This window comes from Apostichopus japonicus, chromosome 6 (assembly GCF_037975245.1).
Source record: "Apostichopus japonicus isolate 1M-3 chromosome 6, ASM3797524v1, whole genome shotgun sequence".
NCBI lineage: Eukaryota > Metazoa > Echinodermata > Holothuroidea > Aspidochirotida > Stichopodidae > Apostichopus > Apostichopus japonicus.
The window spans coordinates 11,394,675-11,420,585 of record NC_092566.1 but is presented as its reverse complement, the minus strand read 5'-3'; the positions used below and the strand labels follow the sequence as shown (position 1 = coordinate 11,420,585).

At 36.6% G+C, this 25,911-nt stretch overlaps 2 protein-coding genes across 3 annotated transcripts in view; one reads left to right on the top strand and one right to left on the bottom strand.

Moving 5' to 3' along the window:
- Positions 1-9,547, top strand: part of LOC139968988 (tolloid-like protein 1) — a 56,368-nt gene extending 46,821 nt beyond the window's left edge. For both annotated transcript variants that reach the window (XM_071973645.1, XM_071973646.1), the window contains exon 19: positions 347-9,547. In XM_071973645.1, coding sequence (XP_071829746.1) covers positions 347-481 — 135 coding nt within the window. In that variant the 3' untranslated portion in view covers positions 482-9,547. The remainder of the gene's footprint in view (positions 1-346) is intronic.
- On the bottom strand, positions 4,257-21,964 carry LOC139968989 (transmembrane 9 superfamily member 3-like). Its single transcript, XM_071973647.1, has 11 exons — positions 21,757-21,964; positions 19,874-20,069; positions 18,936-19,058; positions 15,811-16,052; positions 15,106-15,237; positions 14,357-14,523; positions 13,721-13,815; positions 13,048-13,178; positions 12,201-12,409; positions 11,201-11,431; positions 4,257-10,483 (listed from the first exon to the last, which is right to left on the bottom strand). Exons 1-11 carry the CDS (start codon positions 21,844-21,846, stop codon positions 10,339-10,341), a joined length of 1,761 nt encoding a protein of 586 aa, XP_071829748.1. The 5' UTR covers positions 21,847-21,964; the 3' UTR covers positions 4,257-10,338.
- Between the last annotated feature and the right edge of the window lie 3,947 nt (positions 21,965-25,911).

Below are 25,911 nucleotides of genomic sequence, written 5' to 3'. Positions count from 1 at the left end.
CCATTTTGATTGTAAGAATTAAGTCTACCTTCCCTTTTTCTCATTTTTGGTTACAATGCCTAAAGGCTCAGTAAACTTTGCTGGCATGGCATGTATGCTTTCATTCACTCTACCACAGAACTTCCATATATTTCAAGAAGGAATTATATTGTTTGTGGTGTCCCATCTTGATCGACAGATGCACTTTTTCCTTAGTTGTTCTATGCACAAACAAAGATCAAATTCACCAGCCCACCGCTTTGAACTAGGTAATGGCAGTATTTCAATTGTTTCCAGTAATTACTCTTTTGTTTTGCCAAGAATAATGACAGTTGATCCCATTCGTGCTTTTGTCTCTCTCTCGCAGCTTCCACCAGATATCGTTACCAGCGGCGATGAGTTGACGATTCACTTTGTGTCTGACGATACCATACACAGGAAAGGTTTCCACGCAAAGTACCAACTTGACGACGAGATTGTTTACGACCTACCAAACGAGTAAAAATTGTTTTAAAATAAAAAGGATTAAAGTATTAAAGGTTTTTGAAAGTAAAGATTGATCGATAATGGTTAGGGTGCTGTGCGGATGCATAAAGATAGTATTTAAGTCCCAAAAGTTTGTCACGGATGAACAATTTTGGGGAGAGGAAGTCAGAGAAAATATATTAAGTTTTTTGGGTGGTAGTCGACTATCAGGTATCTTTTGAAGAATCGTAAGAGGGAATTGAGAGTTGGCTCCAAAATTCTGTGGATTGCTTCAGATATAGCTGTCCACTTGTTATAGGAAAAGATTGCTCCCAATTGTTGGATATGCTATAATTTGTTTGTTAAAGTTTCTGAAGTGTTAATACCTGTTAATAGTTTCTCACCATTCCATATTGATGAGTGGAATTTAGAAGAGACAACGTTAGTCAGTCCACCATGAGAGGTGAGGAAGAATTACTTTGTTAGTAGAAGTAAAAGATAGTCAGAGGAAAATTTATTTTTGATTGATGAAAATATGAACATATTATAAGCACATAAGTCCTGGTGAAATTTGCAAGCAATTGGAAAATAATTGATATGTCATGGATTGTACCAAAAGTGAACTTGAAGCAAACAGGTGTGATGTCATAGCTGCACACTAACACCAAAATGTTTTAGTTTTTCTTTATTGTTCAGTTTGATATGTTTTGACCCTTGGGATTGGACAGGGGGTCCAACTCACCTCACCTAAGGGATATGTGAAGTCAACTGTATGCCAACGACTGAGGTGTGTCATGAGATGTGTCTCAGTTTTTGAAGTAGAAACATAGCATTAATTTGTGACATTAATTTGTGACATTTCTGTGACATCACACCTGTTTTGCTTCATGTTCTCTTGCCATGGGTACAAAATAATGTTCAACTCATATACTGTTACGTGGCCAAACGGAACACAGGAATTGGATGCAAATTTCACCATAAGCCGATCAAAAATAAATTGTGCAGTTGATATCAAAAATGTTAACTTACTGTTCTTTTGTCTGTTATACAGATGTATCAGCAAGTTATTTATTTCTTAAATGATAACCCTTAATTTGGATGTGTCCTCATGTGTGCATGTAGAAAGTTGGTGGTGGGGGAGAGGAGGGGTGGTGGTGGGGGAGAAGAGGGGTGGTGGTGGAGGGGGTGTGTAGAAGTAGTTGTTAATCAGAGGACAGCAAAAGTAAGTTTATCTCAAGGTAAAAGCTGATAAATGTTAACATTCTTTCAAAATGAAAGCCCATGAATATCCATACGTGCATAGACAAAAAGGAAAGTATGTCCATAAATTTCTTACGAGGAAAGGAAAAGGAAGGAATATGTTTCTCTCATATGGAAAAATAATGTTTATTCGGGTTTTGTTTTCTTTCTTATAAGGAACTAGTATCTTGGTCATGGGAAAATACTTGGTGTAAAATTAAATGTGGTCAGTTTGATGCAAAGAGTCTGTCATTGTGGTGACTTTGACAAAGAATGTGGACCTTCAGTCACGCCCTAAATGAGCAGAGGGCCCCTGTCATAGCATTCCCTTCTAATTCTGTGAAACATGACAGGCTGCTGTCTCTGAAACCACTGAAAATTCCTTAATCTAACAGACACATTCCTTGGAGATTTGGGTTAATCAGTGAGTAGGTGAAATCAGGGGAAGAAATTAATATGAAACTACACTGATTGGGTTTACGCTATGAACTCTATACACAGTCATCTCAGATGTGCAGCTAGTACAGTGCTTTGGTTGATGACATTTTGAATTGGATCACATATCATACGAATCCCTAAAAAGTGAAAAAATTGCATTCAACAGCGATGAGTGAACTTGGCTCACCCTACTAATTTCAGGATTTCGGTCCTACTTCTGAGCTATGACATTTTAATTAATGGAAAGCAACCCGCAACTGCTTCCAGGAGTTGAGTTTTATCATGTTTTAGATTATATAAAGCTTGAAGTTCAAAAGATAATAAAGGGGAACAATATATCCAGTACCTTATCACACAGTGAATTGCAGAATGGGTTAACTTTGCTATACAAGTGCACAGATCTGTGGCAGTTTTGCACACACAGGCACTATAGTTTTTTACAAGAGAAACTTAAGGACTGCTACACTAAATTTGTACACTAAATTATTCCTAGCTGAATAAAAGAGAGAAGATTCTGTTTCGGGGATGATGCATTTTCTGACCATGTCTAGACTCAGGCAATCCATTAAACCAGTATTCCTGTCTGTGTGTTAATTTTCTGTACATATAAAATTATCATTCACCATCTCCAACAGAAACTTATTTTTTACCATCTAATAATATTCAGTATTCTAATCTTATCTACTGATACAATTTTTTGGACAATTGTGATATATAGTTTTTTTGGTGATGTTTTTCCTTTCTTTAAAATAATATCATAACCAATTTGTTTTTTAAGTCCTTTGTCTTTGTCAATTAAAATTTTTGATAAAATGTTTTTTTTATATGATGTTAAATGGTAATGCAATTTTGTTTCCTTTTGCATAGCCTAGTCAAGGTTTTAGAGGTTTTAACCCTATAGTAAAACTTGTAACACAACAAAATTATTTTTATCCTTTTTCAGGCGATTGTGATCAAAGATCTATTTTTGTGGAGTCCATTTAAAGACTTGAATAAATACAAGAAATCATTTTTTTTTTTCAGAATTAAATGTTGCTTCGAGGCTGTGCCATTATTTGGTTGTAAATGTGTTCTTCCCTATGCCAGATCCAGCAAAGAGGCACCGGCGAGACAAAATATTGGTGAATACAGTAAATAACTACTGAAAAGAACAGTTGGTATTAAAACCATGGCATTCAACCATTTTTTACTGAGTGACCATTTTCCCCTTGATTATTCTGCTAACCCTCCAGTTACAAATATTACTGCCTGCAGGAGTATTCCATCACATTTGAGATTTTTTAAAATAAATTAAGGGTGCTTAGTTGAAAAATGGTGTTTGATTTGGTCACTTTTGGAGTAATGTATTTTTCCACTTTTTCTACAAATATAAGCAATGTCTTTGTTTCTCCCAAATTTTTGGACGATCCTTCAAAGCATATTGGCAACCCTTAACTGGATACCGACCTCCAGTATGAAATTACCTGGTTATTAGGATACATCTTCACAAAGTATGGATTGTCTGTGGTGGAGCGAGCATGCTTCAGTTTCCACTTTGCCCCTTGTTTGATAATATATTGAGAACATGGCACCTACCCTTGCAGATCATCCTAGCAGTATATATTTCTTCTCAACATTTGATTCACTTAATGATAACTTGAAAATGTTTTCATGCAGTGTATAGCTATATTCATTTATTTATTCAAGGCGGGTTTCTTGACGTCTCAATCTGACAAAGATTACCTCTGGCAGTTTTACATTGTCTCATAACTATATATTCCAGTTCCTTCAATACAGGAGGTCTAGGGTGGGGAGAATAGGGCAGCAAGACCCATTCAGTTTGTGTAAAACAATACCACATAGCCTTCCATCCCATTCTCTCCTCCCCCCCCCATCCTACAGGTAACTTTCGAGCATCTCTTTCCCCATTCCCGAGAGAACACAGAAACTAAATTTAAAATATTGAATGCTGCTAAATGTTCAATGTCGCTCTGTCTACATACTTATGTTACTGTAAGCCAAAATGACACTTGAGTTGTGACACACACACAATACTTACAATAGTATTAACTTTTTTTTTGTGCCAGGCTGCAAAGTAAATGTTCACATTAGAGAAAATGAACAGACAGAATCAAGGAAGAGCTGAGAATTGAATGTTAAGTTCTTTAGAAGCATTTATTTTTGATTGTACAGACAATTTTGTACACATTTCAAAGGAAAAGAGTGTACTAATCGAGATGGTGAAGACAGTAAGTTCATAAAAATAGTAAGGAACAAAATATGCAGGTCTACAAAATATAAACAAAGAGAAAAAACGATAGTCAAACAATGGAGAGGTTCTTTTTTTTACAAACTTTCAACAATGTATCTACAGTACACTTTTTGACTAATATTCTGTTGTAAGTGGAGCTTTACAATGAGTTAGCTGAGGCATGGGGTCACTCGGGCCAAGGTTTCACCTTAAAATAGAAAGAACAATGAGGGGGGAGGGGAGAGAGGGGGGGGTGATAAAGGTACCAAACAAACTACTTGGTTTCAGACAGTCTTCAAATCTCTCTAGGAAGTTGGAAAGTAAATAAATTGGTTGCAGTAATCTTGAGTAGAGTCAAACTAACTACCCCCTTCTTCTTGTCTAGGTTATTTTATTCCTTCCATAAAGTTTTCACAAATTGAGAACCTTTGAGAGAATTTACTCAAATCTATGACAAATTCTGTAACATTTAACAAGGTGTCTGGTACAAATGTCAATGTTGGCATAAATATAATTGAAACTGGTTTAAAGTTGCAAATGGGAACCTGTAGGTGACTAACAGAGCAAAAACTAAAAACCTACAAACAGGACAAGAACGAGTAACACATTGGTCAGATTTAAACAATTAATAAGGAAACAAACTTCTGTTGCTCTTCTAAAGTAAATCACCCCCAGATGATATATGTTTTGTTGTTGGGGAAAAAAATGGGAAGAGAAGGGGAGAATTTCATATTTAATTGGAGGTTTGTTTACAGCTAAATGAACTGACGATACAAGCCAAACTGAAAATATATAAATAAATAAACAACATGAAAAATCCTTGAAAAAGATCCTAACAAGATGTATACTACCAAGTTATATTACAAATTTACCCATTAATCAAATTGATTACTTTTAACACAAAGCAATAACACTAATAATAATAGTCACTAATCGTAATAACATTCCTTTATTATTTTAATGCACATCCCACAAACAAAACTAAATGGAACCACCAACACTGATTAGAATGACCACAGTGCGCTCATTAAATGTCTTAATATCACAAGCACAAACACTTCAAAAGAAAGAAAGTTAAAAAAAATAAAAAACAGGGTCCAAATTCTTTATAGGTTCTTCCTCCCTGATGGAGAAAATTGGAAAAGTAAGAAGTTAGGTTTTCTACCTTATGGTAAAGAAAACAAAAATGGCTTGCAGGAAACTTAACATATTACTAATATGGTTACAGTCAAAGTATGTAAAAATGTTGTTGCTTCATCCCAAAACAAGAAAACAACGTTTGATATGCTACGCTAGGACTGTAAGCATGTAATAATGTGGGCCTAATGAGGTCACAACAACTTTCTAACGAATCAATGCTGAGTCCTATTCAATCATTGCAAGTATAAGAACAAGAGAACACTATATTCTCTCTTTGAAACAAAGCAAAATTGTAAAAACAAATCGTTCTTGATATCTATGGAAAATATATTTCATGTGTGAATTTCTATATGCCTAGGAAAGCTACACTCTTATCTGAAAATGTATGCCTAAATTCTTCTGAGGCATTACACCCTTATTGGAAAAAAAAGCTCTAGACAAAATGTTTCCATATGATCTAAGAAACAAAACAAAGTTAAATAAATATCGTTAAAGGCATTTAAAAAAAGAAGAGTAGAAAAAAAAGGTTGGTTATGAAGCGTCGATATTGGTCATTCATAACTGACGTGGAATGGATATTAAATAAATTCAACCTACAACACATCTGTGTGACTCAGTAAAGCAGAGTCAAAGATTACAAAACAGCAGTGACCCTCCCCGAAACACACTACCAACCATTCTGCAACACAAATAAGCTGATTACACATTAATGTTGGTTAAATAACAGTAATTAAGAAAATTGTTTGATTTAAAACTTTCAGGTGTCATTTGTAAACAGTTATTCTGTAATACACTATGTTATTATATGCCACCATTTTTTATTATATTTTTGTATTTTAATAAGTATTGTTTTTTAAATACATTAACATTATAACTAATAATTATAGGATTAGTCATTTTGAATGATTAATCCAGAAATGCAACAAAACCCCAAATTTTGTTCTAAAGTTACCTTCACCAAAAAGAAATGGCTTCATAGATATGTCTTTATTTTTTATTTATTTGCCTTTTTAACAATCATAATAATATCTCAGATACAACACACATGTACATAAGTTTAACTTTGAACTAAGCCTGTTGTACTGTCACAACTATGCATACATCCAGTATGGGCAAAACTGGTTAGGAATTCTACACAGAAAACTTTTTCCGAGTTGTTGGGAAACGTTTATCTTTCAGATAACCACACAAATCCAGAATTTTCCTGTTTTAAATAGCTGACTTGCAGGTAGTTCGTTTTAGAGCTTACACACTGTGCGAAGTGAAACCCAAAAATTGTTATAATAATCATGACGACAGGGGTTTGGATGTAAAAACTTATACTGGTGGTAATGTTTTTTTCTAAAACTTCAATGTTGCTATGTAAAACTGTAAACAAATACATTTATTCCTGTCAATGTACTACCTACAAAAAGATGACATAACCACTCATTTTACAAAGTGAAAAGATGAAAAAACAAGAATGACTGAATTCTAATCACATATGAAGATGAAACATAACTCACTTGGATACATTGGTTGGTACTCAATGCTAGAGGGACTGGATGGCTACTTAGTGTTTCTTACACTTGAACTTGACCTTTTATAAATTGGGACGTGGTTAAACATTTGACTGGTGTTTATAATTTAAGCCCCAGTGAAGAAGATGGATGTTGCTGTTTCAAACATGGAGCTATGGTTAATAAAGGCTTATTATATGGGAGCAGTGTAACATCAAATGCACTGTTATAACTGAAATCAAATTATCTAACTATATGTAACCATAGAATGGTACTGTCAATATGCTAGATCCATTGAAGCCAAGCTATCCGAATGCCTTCAACCAAAACATGAGGTAACCATGAGAAAACACATACATGAGTTACATATGTATCGATAAATCTATTGATTAATAAAGAAGTAAATCTAATCAAACATTCAATCTACAAATAAAAGTAATATTTCTTATTGATGACATATTTAATTACTTGAACAATCAACCTTGTGATGAATATATTCTTGATTCTAACATCAATGAAAACAAACAGCCACTATAATATCTTCAATTATTTTTATTGGTTAATAGAATGTAAAACTCAACAATGCAATTATTTCCCCATTTCATACTATATATATAAACCACCTTCCCTATTCAATCGACAGTTAGTATATATTTAGTATTCAGTTTAGAGAAGTTTTAAGCATCAATCGTACAAATCCACACAAAGAAAATTCATTATTGTTCTTTTCAAACACATTTCTTTTAATCCTACACCTGAACCAGCTTTTTCATAAGTTTATAACCAACAAACCTTGATATGGAATGCAGTATACATCATTATCACAAAATGCATTGCTCTCACAACAATGTATAACTTGATTTTTGATGTTTTTTACATTTTTTGTAAAGAATTCAATCATAATCTCCTCTGAATGACTGAGATTTTCAGCCTCCCTCTCCCCCACCCCCCCAAAAAAGAAGAGAAACTTCCCCATAAATATGAAAAAGACCTGTTTGTACGGGCGAGAGACAGTCATTTCAGATAACTCATTAGTAGCATTGATTAAGCTATTGCCATGTACACCATACCGGCTGAGGGTAAAGGTAAAAACCACAAGGGACTTTATTACAAATGTACCAACCATTGTCTACTTTGGCCTGTGTTTGGTAGAAATTGTGTCAAGAGTCATTATCTATACAAGTGACTTTCAGATACTATGCGATCTCTAAGTATGTTGTGAAAATAAAAACCAACTGGCATTAATAATTATTTGTAACTACGTGTATACATACCAACAAAACGTACAGCCTATTGAACATGCAAAAAAAAAGAACAAATGACGTTTTAACAGAAACAACTGCCCATATTCCAATCTCTGTTTACATGAAAAGTAAAAATTTGTAATTAAATTAATTTTTTAAATGTAATTTTTTTTGGTATACTTTTAAGCATAGCTTCCCTTATGGACTACATGATATTTAGACTCCTAAAACACTTTGAAAATTCTGAAGTACAGTTCAAATGTTTGATGAATTCACTCTGTACACAGTTAGCTGCATGTACTTCTTTGTTAAATCCACACAGCTGCGGGAAAACTATCGTACTGAACTGTATTAATCCCATGAAAGTCAGCTTTCAGCTTTGTACCGAAGGTATGCATGGTCTATTTTTTCTAGAGCGATGAATCATATTATGCCATTTTGAACGACCAAATGTTATCATTACGAGCACTGACAGATGTATCAAGCCCATAAATCAGTGGCATATCACTGTAAATAGACCGCAGCTGTTGCGTACAGCTGAGTACTAATGAATATCGTTGGCACTTCCACAAAGAAACAAAAAGAGAGAAAATTATGAAATATGTTTAGAGCAACTATGCTGAACTTTTTCTGATCCTTGGAAAATAAATGATTTATATTAGTAAAAGCTAAAGCTGTAATGTTTTACACTAGCACAAAGCTGTTAAATGAAACATTGAGATTCACAATTCATATGGATAGGTCTTACTGAAGCATGTTGTCTCTTTCCTGAGTAGCTTCTGACTTTTAACTGTCATATCACAACTTACATTTTCCAACGTGAATGTTAATCAGAACCCAGTTTCAACTAATTACATGGTTACATGGTGATGTGCTGGGTATTATGAAATTGCTGGAGGCTAGATTCAACAATACAGTGACCAGTGTACAGTAGGAAGTGTATCTGTATAACATCCCATAAAGTGAGATGTAGCAACCAATTGATGTAACATCTTCTTTAACAATAGGTACAATATTTGCAAGTCTGCCGATTTTTGTCAACATCACACACACTTCGATAATTATACATCTTTCAACGATATCTCAAAGAGTCAAATTTTCAGTTCTGTTTAAAAGCAACAAAGCCATGAAGCTACAATGCCTTCTGGGTATCTGTATATATATTGTCTGTCCTGAATCTGTTGTAAGTCACCCTCTCAAATGTACGAAGGAAACATTAATACTGTTATGAACAGTTCTGTCTAAAAGATATCATTAAACAACTGTATAAGGTGGCTACTACAAGATGAATCACATGTATGCAGTAGCCCAAACTTTAAAAACAAGACCCAAGAAAATAACAACAAACAGAGATGGTACAGACAACAATTTTTCCTTTCAGCTTCACCAAAGCTGCTACTTAAATATCCCACATATTTTGTGCTAACTGATTCCTACATTACCAGCTTCCAACAATATGGTAAGTAAATTTGCCAAATTAATCTTTCATTCCTCGATATTGCAATATTCGATAAAGTTATGAATATTTATAAAAGTATTAAACAAAGGTCGGTTCAAAGTGCCATATATATCTGGGATATATTTGCGGTTAATACACAAACTCAAGAAAGAAAAAAGTTTCATCGTGAGAGAGAATTCCCTCAATTTCTCACGACATCATGACCATAGAGACAGTTTGTTTCCTCATTCCAAACAATGAATCCACGAGCAGGATAAATATCCGTAAGAGTCAATGCATATTCATGATGAAAAGGAATCACAAACGAAAAAGATCCTTACCACACGCACAACATCTGGTAAATAGGAAAGAAGAAAGTCTTTGTTCGCAGTTCGACAAGACGAAAATAGCGCAATAATTTCTCTGGTGGATTCGTGGACACGGCACTCTGTAACCTCTGTTTCCCAAAGTTGATCCCCGTTTGAAGCTATCTTCGTCGGCAGGTCCAGCAGAAGTCTTCAACGTATCGTTTGGAGTAGCAGTAGCAGCCACGAGGAAATGGTCGAGTTCCTTCGCAGAGAAGTAAAGCGCTGGATGATGAAACTGGTCGAAACTCGAGAGAAAATGCACCACACTGCAGATACGTCCAAATTTGATACCGAGCTTTTAGTCTATTTTCACGGTGGAGTAAATTTTGTAAACAAAGGCACTGGTACCCGCGTAGCCCATGGTACCACACATGATGCCCAGGCCTATACTGAACACGCCCATATAGCCGAAATAGAATGTGGTCTGGAATAGCCCATACATTCTGTGAAAAGAGAGAAAGACAGACAGGTTCAATTCTTCTGGGAAGTATAACAGACCCAAAAGAAAAAAAAAACCTTGATGAAGGCATGTTCATCGCATCAGTATGTGAAAACACGATGATTAGCCAACAATCATAGATATTACCAGCATGTAGAAGTCATTCTTGTATTACATACATACATCATACCACATATCTGACCAAATGGAAACCTGATTGGGAACTTGTAATCAAACAAGTCAATATTCACTCCTCGCCACAAACTTCTTTTCACATTGTTTCTTCTTCTTCTTGAATGTTGCTAATTTTCAAGTGTAAGAATCTTTATCATGCAAAGGAAAAATATCCTGTGTCTTAGAACAAGGGATGCAACATTCAAACATAACTGGATGCTATTTATTCTTACTACGAGATCCATGTGACATACCAACATCAGCTTGCTAACATTAAGCAATTTATTAACCGTTTAGGCAAATACAGAAGATCAGGTGACCCACAAATTTACATAATGCCTGATAGTTTTCATCTGTCAACCTATGATGATGCCTAATTTAATCTTTCCTGCAGTAGCTTTGGTTTACAAGAGTAACAGATTATTATTTTCTCAGATACCTTATCTTTCCTTTGAAAGAATGATGGGAGTCTAGTAAGTAGCAGTTCATGGCAAAATCAACCGACAAAAAAAATTGCAGCTCTGAGAGATGCAGCCGTAAAACTCACTTTGTTTTGAAAATAAAATAGTAGAAAGAATAAAGGTAGACGTAGAATGCTGTCGATGCTGCGGCTAAGAAGCTTGTCCACTGCCAGCGGTAATCTTCGGCGTTTAGCAAGAAATATGTGCAGACGATGGTCACACAGACAGTGACTATGATGAGGATTACAAAGACCAGCAACATGAAACCGAAGACGTAATAAATCTTGTAAGCCCAGAACGACGTAAAGATGAAATACCTGCGATTGGAAAAGAACCGAAAGAAAATCCAAAATGGATTAAACGTTTGAATTATGACAATATTTAGTCTGAAATTGTTGAATGTCTTTAAAAAAGTCACATTCATATTCACTTGACCAAATATCTAGAATTTATTGGGAGGGTGGTGTGGGGGGGGGGGGTATAATGCTATTTCATTTATTTCCACATGTATTCTACATGCATTCTGGTCGAGTGGATAAAGGTGGTGGCATTGGAAGCAATGAGGCTTAGTAATCAGGAGGGTTATGGGTTCGATACCCGGCCCGGTCACGGTAAAATGGGTTTTTCATCCAAGAGCAATCTACGGTTTTCCCATCTGAAATGACTTTCTCGACTGAAAGGATTCCAAATTTCAGTTAAAATGTTGAACTGGAAGCCACCCGATGTAAAGTTGTAATCCATAAGCCCTTCAGGGCTTCTCCCAAATTCGTAGTCGCTTAAGCGTGGTAGAATCAACTGCCTGATTATTATTATTATTGTTTTGCAGAAAAGGATAAGGTGTTTTGTGGCTTCGTTTCATTTTCCATGTTGCGTTTCCTTGTTTTTTTTGCTATTCCCATGATTATCTATAAAAAGCATGTTTTACGAAGATTTAAAAACGGGAATCAAACTGCAAGTTCTGATCTCAAGGTACGGCTCGAAAGCTAATTTTTTCTTCACTTTTCAAACAATGAATATGATCAGCAAGCTGGGATGGTTTTTCTTTCTTCTTAGTAATTTCAATCTATATATGAAAACATTACTTACATTTCAATGAAAATGGAACCAAATGGTAGAATGCCCCCCAGTAATACGATGATGCTAGGTTCCATGAACCACTTCTTCTCGGGAATGGGCCGTGGGACGGCATTAACTCGGCAAGGAAAGTTGGGCTGTCCAGAGATGGCCCTTCCAACAATGGTCCCGACTAGTGTTAGGGGTAGGATGACAAATAGACAGATGCAGGACACAGATACCTGAGCAAAAAGAAAATAAATAAATAAATAAATAAATAAATAAAACATTATGATGACACAAAAACCAGCCAATATCAGATATTTTCAAATTCCCAACAAGTAAGGTTATTTTGGATTTTCTGCAATACGGGGATCGAGTTGGCCATCATTTAGTCTAAATCCCAAAGCTCTGATGTCTATTAAAGCACAGCTATGTATAACCAGACAATAATCAAGACAGTTCTACATCATGTGGATGCCTGTATAGAACACTCACACCCCCCCCTCTCCAACCCAACCACACCCCCATCCTCCTCCTCTCAGCCTGACTGCTCAGAAATCCTACTGCAGCAGAATTTCTTTGTACTTCCAGCATATGTTTTATTATTATTTCGTGGAACTAGCTTCATGTAGTGTCTGGAGAGTAGACACTTACAACTTTCATTTCACAACTGGCATAGACATTACTAATTAACTGTTTGGGCTTGGTTCATCTTCTTAATAGCCTCTAACAGTGTTGAAATATGACAATGGTAACTCAACCAATTAAATTCCTGATACAAAGCCCAAGCCTGGTCATGACTGTCATTCCACCTTTGGGGTGGGGGTGGACAGAAAGAATGGAAGGTGAGGGTGTGGAGGGGGGGAGGGGAACTTACCATTGTACCGAATGGTATAGCTCTGGAGGCATGGTAGTAGATTGCGATGAAGTTTATGAAGAAGGCCATGCCACAGACAGTGAAGGGAATGAGAAATGCACTGATAACCATCTGCTTGATCCACTGCTTGCCTGAAAACAATTTAATAATTAAAGCATGAAAATCCTCCCTAGGAAATTGGGTCTCTACAAGGCACGCTTATCCTCAAAATAGATTCCTGTTAACGTAAGCAAATGGTCTGTGGCTTACTTTGGGCATCAACAGCTTTATCCATGTTTGGATGCGAGAAGGTGGACTGATTCAGACCGCTGCTGTATAATATGACTAACTAGGTGTAGGATCCATTACCTTCCTCCACCCACCCCTTTTTCTCTGCCCCTACCCCTAATGCTAGATCTTGATTCACAAGCCACCACATTAAAGAACCGCAAGCAGTAACATGATCAACAGCTTTAAGTGGAAAAATAAAATAAATTTAAAGACAAAATCTTGTGGTAATGAAAAAACTGCACAGACAGCTGTGTGTATGACTTGTGACAAAATCCTACCGTCAACACATTCCCCATAGAACAATGTCGGCAAATGCAGATCCTGTACAACTACATTACCACCATACAGACTCACTGACACAACCTTACTAAGACAGGGACAACACCATAGATTAATCAAGTACCTCCCATCCTAGAGTAGAGGCCACCACCAAAGTATCCGTTAACGGGTGCAGTAGCTGCGTAGACAAAGATGGATGTACTGAGGATGGACCCTCGGCTGAAAGGAGAAAAGATTGTTGGTGGTGACGATAATACCACAAAGCATGTCCAACGCAATAAACACAAGAAGAAGTTTATCTTTGTTACTCTTACATGCTCTGAATACTACCTGCTCAACATCTGCCTTACAATTGACCAGCTAGTGGCTGAGTGCATGTACTGAAATTTAAAGTCATTTTAATAAAGCTTCCATTCAATCAATCAAACTTCAAATGTCACTAATGGAAACTGCTATTTCTGACTTTTATCTGCCTGTCTCACTGCTAAATGGTCACTAATCAAGACAGATTAGTTAGTCTGCTGCATTGGAGGTTAATTACAACAGATGAATCCATTGTTAGGTTGTTCTTTCTATATAACCCATATTGAATGGTCACTCTGTATAGAAACGACCCCACATGGGTGAATAACACCAGTACATCAGCTCGTCTTGGGAATGAAGTACAACTCCCTTCACACTACAAGGCGAAAGGAAAAACTCTCAATGGAAACTAAGAGTACTCCATGAGATATCAGGAGGGGTTTAGGTGAAGACTCACTCTACATAGAGATGACCCCAGATTGTGAACATGATAACGCTAAGGCTGACCAACATCATGTGATACCCGGAGCCAATCAGAGACGAGAAGAGGGTAGGATACGTGGCGGGTCTGAAAACGTCGCCGTGGACTTGCTTCCATCCATATTCATCACCTAAGTCTCTCTCCTGAGAAGCAAAAATTACCATGAAATGTCACACTGAGTATTTACCACAACATTAACATCCAGGACACATGTTAAGCACATTTTGGCCTATTTTTCTTTACCTAACAAGCATTTTTTTAAATAAAAATTACAATTGGTTCAACCAAGGGATCCTGCTAATTATTTTCATCAAATGAATGTTAACTTTTTAAGTCAAGAATCAAGTCTCAGTCTGCGTAAATACCGAGTATCATTTTGAGTATTAAAAAAAACAAGTATAACTTTTTATTGACCCCCAACAATCTGTTACCCTAACACTTTTTTATCAAAAAATAGGCCAAAATATCAAACTTGTTGACTTTTATTTTAATACATTTTTAATACAAAACAAACTTGACAAGACAAGCTGATAATCTATATACATGGTAAAGGATAACATTGAATAATTGGTACAAAAGGCACCCCACATAATAAGTAAATTCAGCAAATTCAAAGTAAAAAGCTACTTTTAAGTTTCAAAACAAATAAACGATGTAAACAATGGACTTTCTAGTTCCTGTCAAATCTCCCTCAAGAAATCAATTATGCTGAAAATCTGCCTTACCATGTCATCTAAATCTTCGTCTTTGCTGTATCGGGCGTAGTCTTTCCTCAGTGTCCTGAGTAGGATCATAGTGACCAGACCGACCAGAAAGATGACCATCATAAAGGAATTAAAAATGGAGAACCAATGGATCTGCAAAAACCAGAAATAAAAAAATGTGAAATTATGAAAGTCATCATGAGGTGTAGCAACTGCAGTACTGTTTGTGAGTAGACAGGCTCTTTTTGAAAGAATATTCTGGGTCACAGGCAATGTGAATCTTATATGAGAAAGAAGAATTGATCACTTCCCTATTAAAATCTTTATTAATCCTGATTATTATGATTTATCCTGATACATTTGGAATGTTTGCTTCCTCTGTAAATTTTAGAATTTCATCAAAATACAACAGTATTGTAGAAATATCCTTTTCCTCTATGAATAGGTGAGTTGAATATTATAATGAAGAACAAATGCATTTTCAGCTGAATTGCTGCGATGACATCTCACATTCTGCTGTTGCCACAAGCATTAACAAAATACCACCAAATTTCAACAATAATGGTATCTTGACCATACAAAACGCTATGAGGGTACTGTTATATCCGTTATGTCTTTTTCTTAAGCAACCAACTTCAGCTACCAGAAGTTTCTTTTTTGTCTGAAGGACCGCGATCAATTCTGACCTGTTCTTAATGGGTCCTGGTAACCAAAGCAACCACTCACCCGGTGCTGGAAGAAGCTAGGGTCCAGGTATTTGTCAAATCTTCCCTTGAAATGAATGTTGGATTTTTTCCAGATGACTTGGTACGTGAAGGATATCGGCCCTTCTGCCAATTGCACTTTGTTATCCGACGTCAGATTCACGTCTACGATCTGCGGCCCGTTATAACCGATTTCTAGCTTCTTGTGAGTCCAGATGTAATAGGTTGGAGGTTTGGCGGTATCATCAACCTCTCCGACAATTCCTTCAAACAGAAATGAAATTAAAAAATAAAAGTACAAATCGTTTCATATGTTTCCTTGCCAGCAATACAAGTCATTGTAAATGCCTTCATTTTTCTTTATTTCTTTACCCCAACTTTCATAGTTCATAAGGGATGAGTTGAAAGTGAGAAAACCTTTCAACTCCTGGACCAGGGCTCATTTTTAAGAAACTTCTTAGGTTGCCTTTCGCATTACACCTAAAGTGTAGGATTTTCCCCTTATTACAGAACGTACCAAACTGTAATTTTCGTAATTATGTTGTTTCTAACATGAATGAGGGCGGATACCTACAACCTGCTATCACTTTTGTGGGCATATTCTCATTTTTAAAGAATAGGGATTTTCAAGTTTTTGTTTGAAGTGTTGAACACTTACGGCAAATACGCTAGTTGTTCGTCGGACAACCTAAGCAGTGTTTGAGGTTGTCCAGCGTGATTTTGGTTGTCTTGGACGATCGACCAACCGTTAAATTTGAGCCCATTCAACTGGATTGTCATCCTAAATAAGATCTTATTTTCACTGCATTCTACTGTTGTCTTCATAGAGATGAATAATGGAAAACAGTTAAATTTAAGTAGGAAGACACAGTAAGATACACAAAATCTACATAATTAAAACGAGACTTCAAAGGAGGTTTAAAAGACACTTGTAAACTATTCGGTAAAGCTTGACAGTTGTGTTTATTGAAAGAGAAAAAATACAGACCAAAATAAAATATCTCTCACAAACAGATGTAAGTGGGTTGTTTGTGACTTTCATCTATGATTTTCCTTACTCTCATGCAGTTGGCCTCACAGTATGGCTAATTGCAAAAAAATATCATTGCCATTATTTAAAGTTTTGAAATGACTTTTAGTATCCTTGTATTGTTTTAGGATTGTTTGTGCATGTCTTTATAATTATATATTATTTTTGTATACTGTTTTATGTGAGCATTCATTTACCCTTTGTGAGGTTTAATAAAGTTGATCTCATCTTATCTTGTTGTAGCACCAACTAGGGCTGTGAGTTTTCGTTTAAAGACCTAAACGTTTAAACAGCCGATTTTTCGTTCGTTTAAATGTTTAAACGTTCGCAAAAATCGTGAAAAAACGCGGAGCACGCGTAGCGTGCGAGCATAAAGGCGTGGGGTCCAGGGGACCGCCCTAGGGCCCTGGTGGGGCGAAGACCCCGGAAAAGGAAAAGGAAATTTTTGCGTGTCTGGCGATAAAAAAAATTCGCAGTTGAGGATGCAAAATACTGACAACTTTTTAAATTTAAATTGTCACGAAGCTGATGAAAAAATTTAAATGACAAGTTAGAGTAGCTGTATTATGTTATAAAATGAAAAGAGATTTAATCTGTCTTACAATCTTTAAAAAGTTTAACTTACAGAACCTCCGATATTATGAAACAAAAAACGTTCGGCAAAGCCCTGTTTCTAGACTGCCTAACAATGAATAGTGAGCACTAAACGTACATCAGTTTACAACTGCAGTACGGTTTAATCCAACTTATATACTACGGTAGGATATTGTATATGTGCTCAGAATTTTCCCAGGTACCTTGCCAAACAACTGTGCGCTCATCCCCTGTCTAACACCTGTTTGTTAACATTTTTGGCACGTTTCCAAGAAACTTTTCATGGAGTACTCCCCATGATACACGAGGCACACATTCATACCATACACGCAGCACAAGATATCAAGCTATGGCCATCTTTATGAAAGTAAACCTTGTAATAAAATATGTTTTAGGCCACACGGCATGATTAACTAATGCTTAACATTATTTCCATGTTCTTGTAGAAAACGTCAAGTTCGCAAAATAGTTGTGTTTTTGTAGTTACGTGAGATCCGTAACCGACGAGGTGGTTAGGCTATTTGCTATACACTTAACTATGGTAGGACATTTTTGGAAATTCTAGAAAATACTTTCTTTTCCCTTCGCTTTACACCAGATGTGGTCGTACGGTTTATTCATAAATGGGTGTACTAGAGCCTTGTTTACATGACATTAGTTGCATTTAGCACGATATGCCAGTTTCGCGTGAATTTTTTCTAAAGTGTTTTGCTGGATCTTTCGTAAAATTTGAAAGGTGTACCAACTTACTTTTCGTACACAATTGGTAATTTCTCTAGGCTACTGATTTTCAGAGTTTTTTTACGATCTCCAATCGACACATTTCCTTTGATCATGTATTTGAACAACTATTACCAAGTCGAGTATTTGACCCGGTATTGTCTGGTGGGAGAGTTCAACGTGATGGACAGGGATTGTAATCATTTCGATCGAACATGTATTGACTGGATTATCTGCGCCGCCGCTGTCGGCTCGATATAAAGTACACTTGTGCCGCGAATCAGGAAGTTTTCACAAAAGGATAACAGCGTTCAAGTTTAAGCCATTCATATCGCCGGATACATCGGGGGGGGGGGGACAAAAGTAGGATTATGTTCGCGGTTTATGATTCGACTGATCGTAAGTTGTGTTGTTGACAAAATAAACACGGGAATTGATACACAATTTTTGCCAATAATTTAATTTTCAGTTGATATCATAGTTTCGTTTAAACGTTCATCAGGTTTTATTAAACATTTAAACAATGTTTCGTTCGTTCACACGTTTAAACGTGTAAACGGCACAGCACTAGCACCAACATATTCTTCCTGTAGCTAACCCCTATACAACTTGCCATCTCTTTTTCACATAAGCTGGTCAAATAAACATTAGTTGGCTCGGTGGATAACAGGGAGATCACTCATGTAAACAGTTGCACCCCTTATTTATCGAAAAACCCATTTGAAAATTTGGAATTGCTGTGATTCAAGTTTCCATGGAGACCATATTGCAGTACCCGCATTTGTTTACAGAGAGGTGCTTACCCCATATTGGTAGATCATCAATATACATCTGATACCAGTAATGGTTCTTCACAGCATAAACGAAAGCTCTGAGCTTCTCCTCATCCACAGTTACTTCACAATACTTGGTCTGTGGGACATCCACTGAAAGTGAGATAGGAACTAATTAGTACTTGATAATTGCTCTCACATCCTTTGTCAAAATATTGGATAGAATATGTTATTAATGTTGCATTAGTTACCACAAAAGTCGGCAAACTTGCTGAGCAACTAGGATGCCAGGTTGACCCACTACGTTGAGACCTTGCTCCACCCATAACATTAGCACATATCCAAGCTGTGGACATGGTGAATGCTCAAACAACTACATAAGTAAAGTGAATCGTATCCAACCTGATACAGCGAGAAAACACTCCAAAAAAGGGTTATCGGAAACACATGGTCCCAGCAGACTTCATCAATTAATTTAAAAACAACTTATAAGACAAAGAGAAAGTAAAGAATGAAAAAGAAAAAATGCAGGAAATTGCAAAATGTTTGTGGGATAAATATACAGAATCCATGGTCTTCCCAGAAGAATTTGGCTATGGAAGTCACCCAGCTAATGAAAAAGGTACAGGAAATGAACTATAGAAAACAAACAAAAATATATACCTCTGACAATTGCCTTGGTAGCCCATTAAAGCAACCTCTTATGATGAACTTAATTCTGTGTGATCTTGTTAATTATTCCCTCATAATGTGTACCATTATTCAACCCAATGTGTACCATTATTCAACCGAATGTGTACCATTACTCCCCAGAATGTGCACCATTATTCCCCGAATGTTTACCATTATTCCCTCAGAAAATGTAGCAATATTCACTCAGAAAATGTGCACAGTTATTTGCCGGTAGGTGCACCACCCCCAAACGTGCAATTATTGGACTTGCAAGTAAAGAAACAAATGCAGTTTACCTGTATAGTCTATGTCTAGACCGCTAAACTCCAATTCAACACCCTGGAGATTTTCTCCAAGGGTTTCATGATAATGGCTGATGGCTTCCTTCTTACCCCGACAAAATGGTAGGGAAAAATATCTGTAAGTCTCTTGTCTGTTATGGTATGGTCCCACTGTATTCATCCACAAAACCACCTCCTCTTTTTCATCATACTAAGGGAGAAAAGGAAAAGGAGTCAGTGACAAATATATATCTCACATTTGATATTGATTTTTGAAAGTAAAGTGGTAACACAAACAAATTAAAGGTTACAAACTTACAGAGATAAAACTAACTGAAAACATGATTAGGGAAGTTTATGGAAAATGATTAAATCTTGCTCTTACAACTTAAGCAAAGAAGTGATAACCTTCTGATTATGACTGAATGGCATAATTTCAGGATACCCTGCAATAATGAGCTTCAAAAACAGTAGCAGGCTTGAGTCAGTATATACACATACAGTTCACATATATCGGCATATGCCTGTACAGTAACTGATGTGTGCTGTACATCAGAGCAATGCTTGTGGGTGCTTGATTTATTATACGCTTACATTGTTAATAATTGGTTAAAAATGGTGAAATTCTAGGCTTGTCATTTACAGACCATAGCCTAGGTATGCTCGATATCGGAATATCCCACAACTCCTGAATCTCACAGATTATGATCAGAAGTCCCTTTAGTAAACAATGTAGAGTCATTTTCGAAAAGGCCTATGTGTGTCAGTTGTGGTGTATTCAGCAATTGCTCCCCAGGTGATGTATTGTTTTCAAGATGCTTGTAAATTGTAATTGTTCACGTGACAGTGTAGCGAGATGCTGTTACGACTTACGATTGAGTATTCTACTGTTACTCCGAATGAATCTGACCTACAGTTTATTGCCTAATTAAACGCAGCCCTAGGCCTTTTTGATGGTGAATGTGGTATCTTGAAATCTCTGCAGATAGCCTAATAGTTCACCAACTTCCAAATCAAGTAAGCCTTGCCTAGCCTAGGCAACTTAGGCTAGCCTAGATACTGATTCCCTTATAACAAAATCACAGGGTCAGGATCATATTCTGCTCTGTGGGCTAGATTAAGTTAGCCTACTCAAATATCTGCAACACTAACGTAAACGAATAATGGTAGGCATTGGCAGGGCTAACAGGGTGTGAAAACTTGCGCACAAAGAAACGTCTAATGCCGGTAATTTGACCTAGTTTCGAATGAGGTGTAACAGAAGTTTTAAACACCACCACTGATCCCAGAAAATACACACACAGCCTGCTACCATTGGTTATTAGACACAAGTGTACAGTCAGTACATGCAGCTGCCTGCGGTCAATACCCACAGCACAGTATACAAACGATACAGCGATGGACATCTCAGGTCCAGCTAAAGATAACAAGGTATCACGTTTCATTACTGTCTGCATTTTGTAGCGACATGAACAAAACGTCACTTGCAAGCAACAGAAAGTTAACTTGTTCAGATGGCCGCACGCGGTTTGGGGCGAGTCTTCAATGCCTTTAAGTAAAGATGTTGGCAACTTGTACTGAGAGGTATTGTTGTAAACAGGTCTAGGTTATGCCTAACCTAACTTAGGCCTATGGTGCAAATTTCGGTCTGTTACTTCAAGCGTACGAGTAACGTGAACTGCCAAACGTCCTGAATGCCTGAGACTAAAGTGGAAATGCCAATATCCTGTTCTATCGTGGTTACGTCGTGGCAGATGAGTAACAGTGTACATTATACATAGTCATTCTGCGCCTATGCCGTAGGCCTATACAGTAGAATTATCTATAGCCTAGCCTAGCTGCAGATAGGTCTACGCCTCCAACAAACATCGGTATTTGGAAGTTGTGAAGTTACTCACATTATGATCGTGTTCGTCCGCTTTAGCGGTAACCAAAACCGAGGCTAGGACAAAAAGTACCTTCCTAAAACCTTTAAATGTGCCCTTCATCTTATCATAGGCAAATTGTAAAATGATGAGAAATCGATTAGACGATTTTTTGAGGTTCTTTGCTGTCCCTTCTAGTAGAGTTTCGTGTCGACGCCACGTCACTGTATACGTTGATACAGCCTAGCCAGAGAGTGATTGACTTGCGTTATTATTCTAATAGAGGTCGCTCTTTCAGAATAGGCAGAAATTATTGTAACCTAATGTACATCTGTCCATCACTCCCGCTTATTTTTTACCACGTTCAAGTTAACACGCCAGCAACGTTACGTTCGTTCACGAGTGGTAAATTGTAACAAATAAACAGACACAGCAATTATGCTAAAGAAATTGAATCACCCATGCTCACGTTTCAACTGCACTGCCACTCTGTCTGAACATAGTTGTCTACAGTGAGATATTTAATTGTTTAAATGTCTTAAAATAGTTTAGAGCATCAGCGCCTCAATGAACTACTTTTGTACACTTCTAGCAGTTTCTAGCATGCTAATATTCCGATACTCAAACCGTGAATCAGCAATCTAAGTGTATAATATTCATCCAATGTTTATTTCTGGTGTAAATTTTCTTTAAAATGTTTTAAGACTGAACTCTGATGACCTCAAGTAACCTTTGTCCACCAAATGTACTCAGCAAGTATGAAAACAGAATACAACTTCAGCATATTTTACGTCCACAGGTATCACATGTATGACCTATTCATACTGTGATCATCACCATCATCATCATCGTCATCATCATCGTCATCATGATCGTCATCATCATCGTCCTCATCATCGTCATCATCATCGTCATCATCATCGTCATCATGTTTCAAAGAAAGTAACTATGAAAAGTAGGAGGGTAAAAGGTCGACCAGAAGTGTCGTTGGCGTAGTTGGCGTGCGTGAATTCTTGCCTATGGCCGAGGGTCTAACCACTCTTTGCGACCGACATGTGTGCAGCCACCGTCCACTGGATACGTGGCCTGATGACGCGCGTTTCGGCTTATTTCGAATGTATGGATGCTTTAAGATCCATGGTATAGCATTTTATGTAAACATGGCATACAGTTCTTAACTAACGCCATCATTTTTGTAAACTATGTATTTTATTTTTCTTCTCTTGTTTCGTCTTGGTTTGGCTCAGGTTACATACTGTAGGTACTAGAAACAGTCATTTCTAATTTTTTTATTGGTAGCCACGTAAAAACAATTAAACGTTCATGAAAGCAATAAATTTGTTCGACATCAATTCATTTGTTCTAAATGCAACTTTCGAGGAAAGATGAAAATGTTCGAACTCTTATAGTATAAAGCCATTGGACAATAAAATAACGGGAAGACGGAAGATTGATTATGACTTACATATCTTTAAATGGAGAACGTTTTCCATATGCCAAAAATTTGCTTAGTTTTTGGATTTTGCTCACTTTTTGCTGACTACTTGATTTGAGTGAAAATGAGTACAATTTGATATTAGGTTTGGTTTTCTGTTTGTTGGCAGTGTCAAATTGTGCACATGGTTTTGCCAAGAACCAAAATGGCGGCTAGATGCCCATATATGGCTATGGTGAATTTGGAAGTATTTTTACGCCAGTCACCTTTATATGCAGGCAGTGCGTAATCTAGGTTATCTACAGTAGATATGATATTTATGAGAAATATCACGACAGTCACTCTGGATTGAGGATTGAACTTTAACGTGAGAACCAAACATAAGGGGTATTGCCAATTGAACTATTGTAAGTCTGGTATTCCTGTAATACCTTGCTTATGCGAAACGCTTTGTTTCGGAAGCTCTGAGCATCTCTGTAACGTTGTTTTTATCTTGTTTGACAACTGCTCAGTGAGTAGGATGGTCACTCTCTGTCTATCAAGTAAATATGGGCATGCATGATTTCACTTTTATAAATACTATTTTACATGACCCGCCCAAACGAGAGCTCGAACTCCACGGCCCAATGAAACAAACCAACCTTCACTCAGCCCAAAATCAAAGCGATAAAAACCTCATTCCCCGTTGCCAGTTGCCCATGGATGGTTCTAATTCCATCAATGCAACTTACACTTATGTAGCGGCATACTTTCATCGTGTTACATTTTGTACTTTTCATTCGACCATTCGAAGTATTGCTGACAAAGGTCCAAGGGGACCGATGTATATATATATATATATATATATATATATATATATATATATATATATATATATATATATACATATATATATATATATATATATATATATATGTATATTACACAACGAGAAGTGGTTCAGGTGGAATCAGATTCCTGAAGGTCATCTTCTATAACAATGTGTACGGCATGTACTGGGGATCATATAACGATCGATAAGTTTATCTGCTAAGTTCACAGCAATTGGTTGTCTATGTTTATCTTCATGAGACAACGACCATATCACTGACGATACACCGTATTAGATATTAATATATATATAGACCTATTGGCTATGCAGGCTTCATCAACTTGCTGTTAACCCTTCGTTGTGGCCCCTTCACCTTTCTACGTCCCACCTAAATACCGCTCATTCCGACACTGGTTGGCTATTCTCTATGGAACCCTTACGGAATGCTGTTTTGAAATGTTACACCTCCCTCGGGCTACACATAATATTGAATAATGGAACTTGTTGTGATTACAAAACTCGAGTCTTGATTCTTCACATTCGCTCTTGTTTCATATTTACTAGGATGGTATTCTATTTTTGTTACCTATTACTGTACAAGCAATGTACTAAAGTACACTGAGTAAGTTACCGCTAGGTCTTTTAAGACAGTTCGTTATACTGAGGTACGATTAAGATCAGATCAATGATACACATGGTAACCTCTGAAAACTTGCTCACTGCGTTTCTCCGTAAAGACATGGTGGTTTGTTTTCTTAAAGGGGCTGTCACCTTAGCTCCTGAGTGATATAGTGTATAGAAGGCCTCCCTAGATCACTGTCATGTTTATAGGCCTAAGTGATATAGCCTACCATATATAAGCGTAATCCATGTGGAATTCTCAAAAGCGAAGTATAAATCAAGAATGTTCCCGATAGTGGTAATAGTCATTCAGTGTCTATAGGGTCAATGACTTTAACTCAAGTCAGAAAAAATACGGCAAGCACTGCCTCGACCTTATAATAATAAGGTAAACAACTCTTCAAATCTGTCTTGTCAAAGTCATCATACATGCACAGTAACAAGATATGATAAAGAAATTGTAACAAATTTGCATGTTGAGATTCGAACGGACGCTGTTGTTATCGATATAGGTAAGTGATGACGTAATATATTAGACCAAGAGGCGTATATCATGCAGTGTTCTCATTTAGGCCTATATGAATAAACAACCCAGAAACATCATAAGTTTACATAATATTATATGTAAGCATGTACTTCTTATAATAGAAAACTGTACCAGAATGTTACGTCATGCCTGTTAGATGAGACAGAAATTACCTTCATGCATATTGCCGCATTATTTTATATCGCAAAACAAAGGAAATTGAAAGAAAGAAAGAACCAACGAAATAGGCATCAATGTGTATAGTGATCTCCTTTGCTATGCAACGGTCAGAGCCGTTTGGCTAACCCTACTAGATTACAACTATAGTTGAACCCGTTAAGAACAATGTTCCACGAATTATAATGTAATGTAATGCAATGTTTATTTGTTCTGTTTTTCATTAGCAACCCTGCCTGATGAGATTTTATCGTCTAAGGTTACACTCCAAATCTTTTATTAACCATCTCTTTCTATTCTTTTATTAGCAACGTTTTATTTTCTAAATAGGTCGAATGTAATACGCAAAGTACAACCTTAATACCCACTTGCCCTTTGAAGTTATAAATATGATAATGACACACGACAGGTATAGATAACATCAACTAAGTGTCACCAACATCTTCTATGATGATGAAAATTGAAAATCTGTAGGTGACGAAATATTTCTACCCGTGGCTCGTAGTATGAGAATAGCATATATATATACTACGGGAATGTATACTTCGGGTAAGAGGTATATACGAATAAGAAAATAGTTCAATCACATAGTGACCTTCTGATAAGTTCGCAATTGAA

What these genes read in the sequence shown, in the direction of transcription:
- LOC139968989 (XM_071973647.1), bottom strand. Translation starts at nt 21,846, where the DNA reads ATGAAGGGCACATTTAAAGGTTTTAGGAAGGTACTTTTTGTCCTAGCC. An exon ending in CTAGCTTCTTCCAGCACCGG is followed by an intron (nt 15,238 to 15,810) that starts GTGAGTGGTTGC and finishes TGGTTTTTGCAG; the next exon opens with ATCCATTGGTTCTCCATTTT. An exon ending in GGTTCCATTTTCATTGAAAT is followed by an intron (nt 11,432 to 12,200) that starts GTAAGTAATGTT and finishes TTCCAATCGCAG; the next exon opens with GTATTTCATCTTTACGTCGT.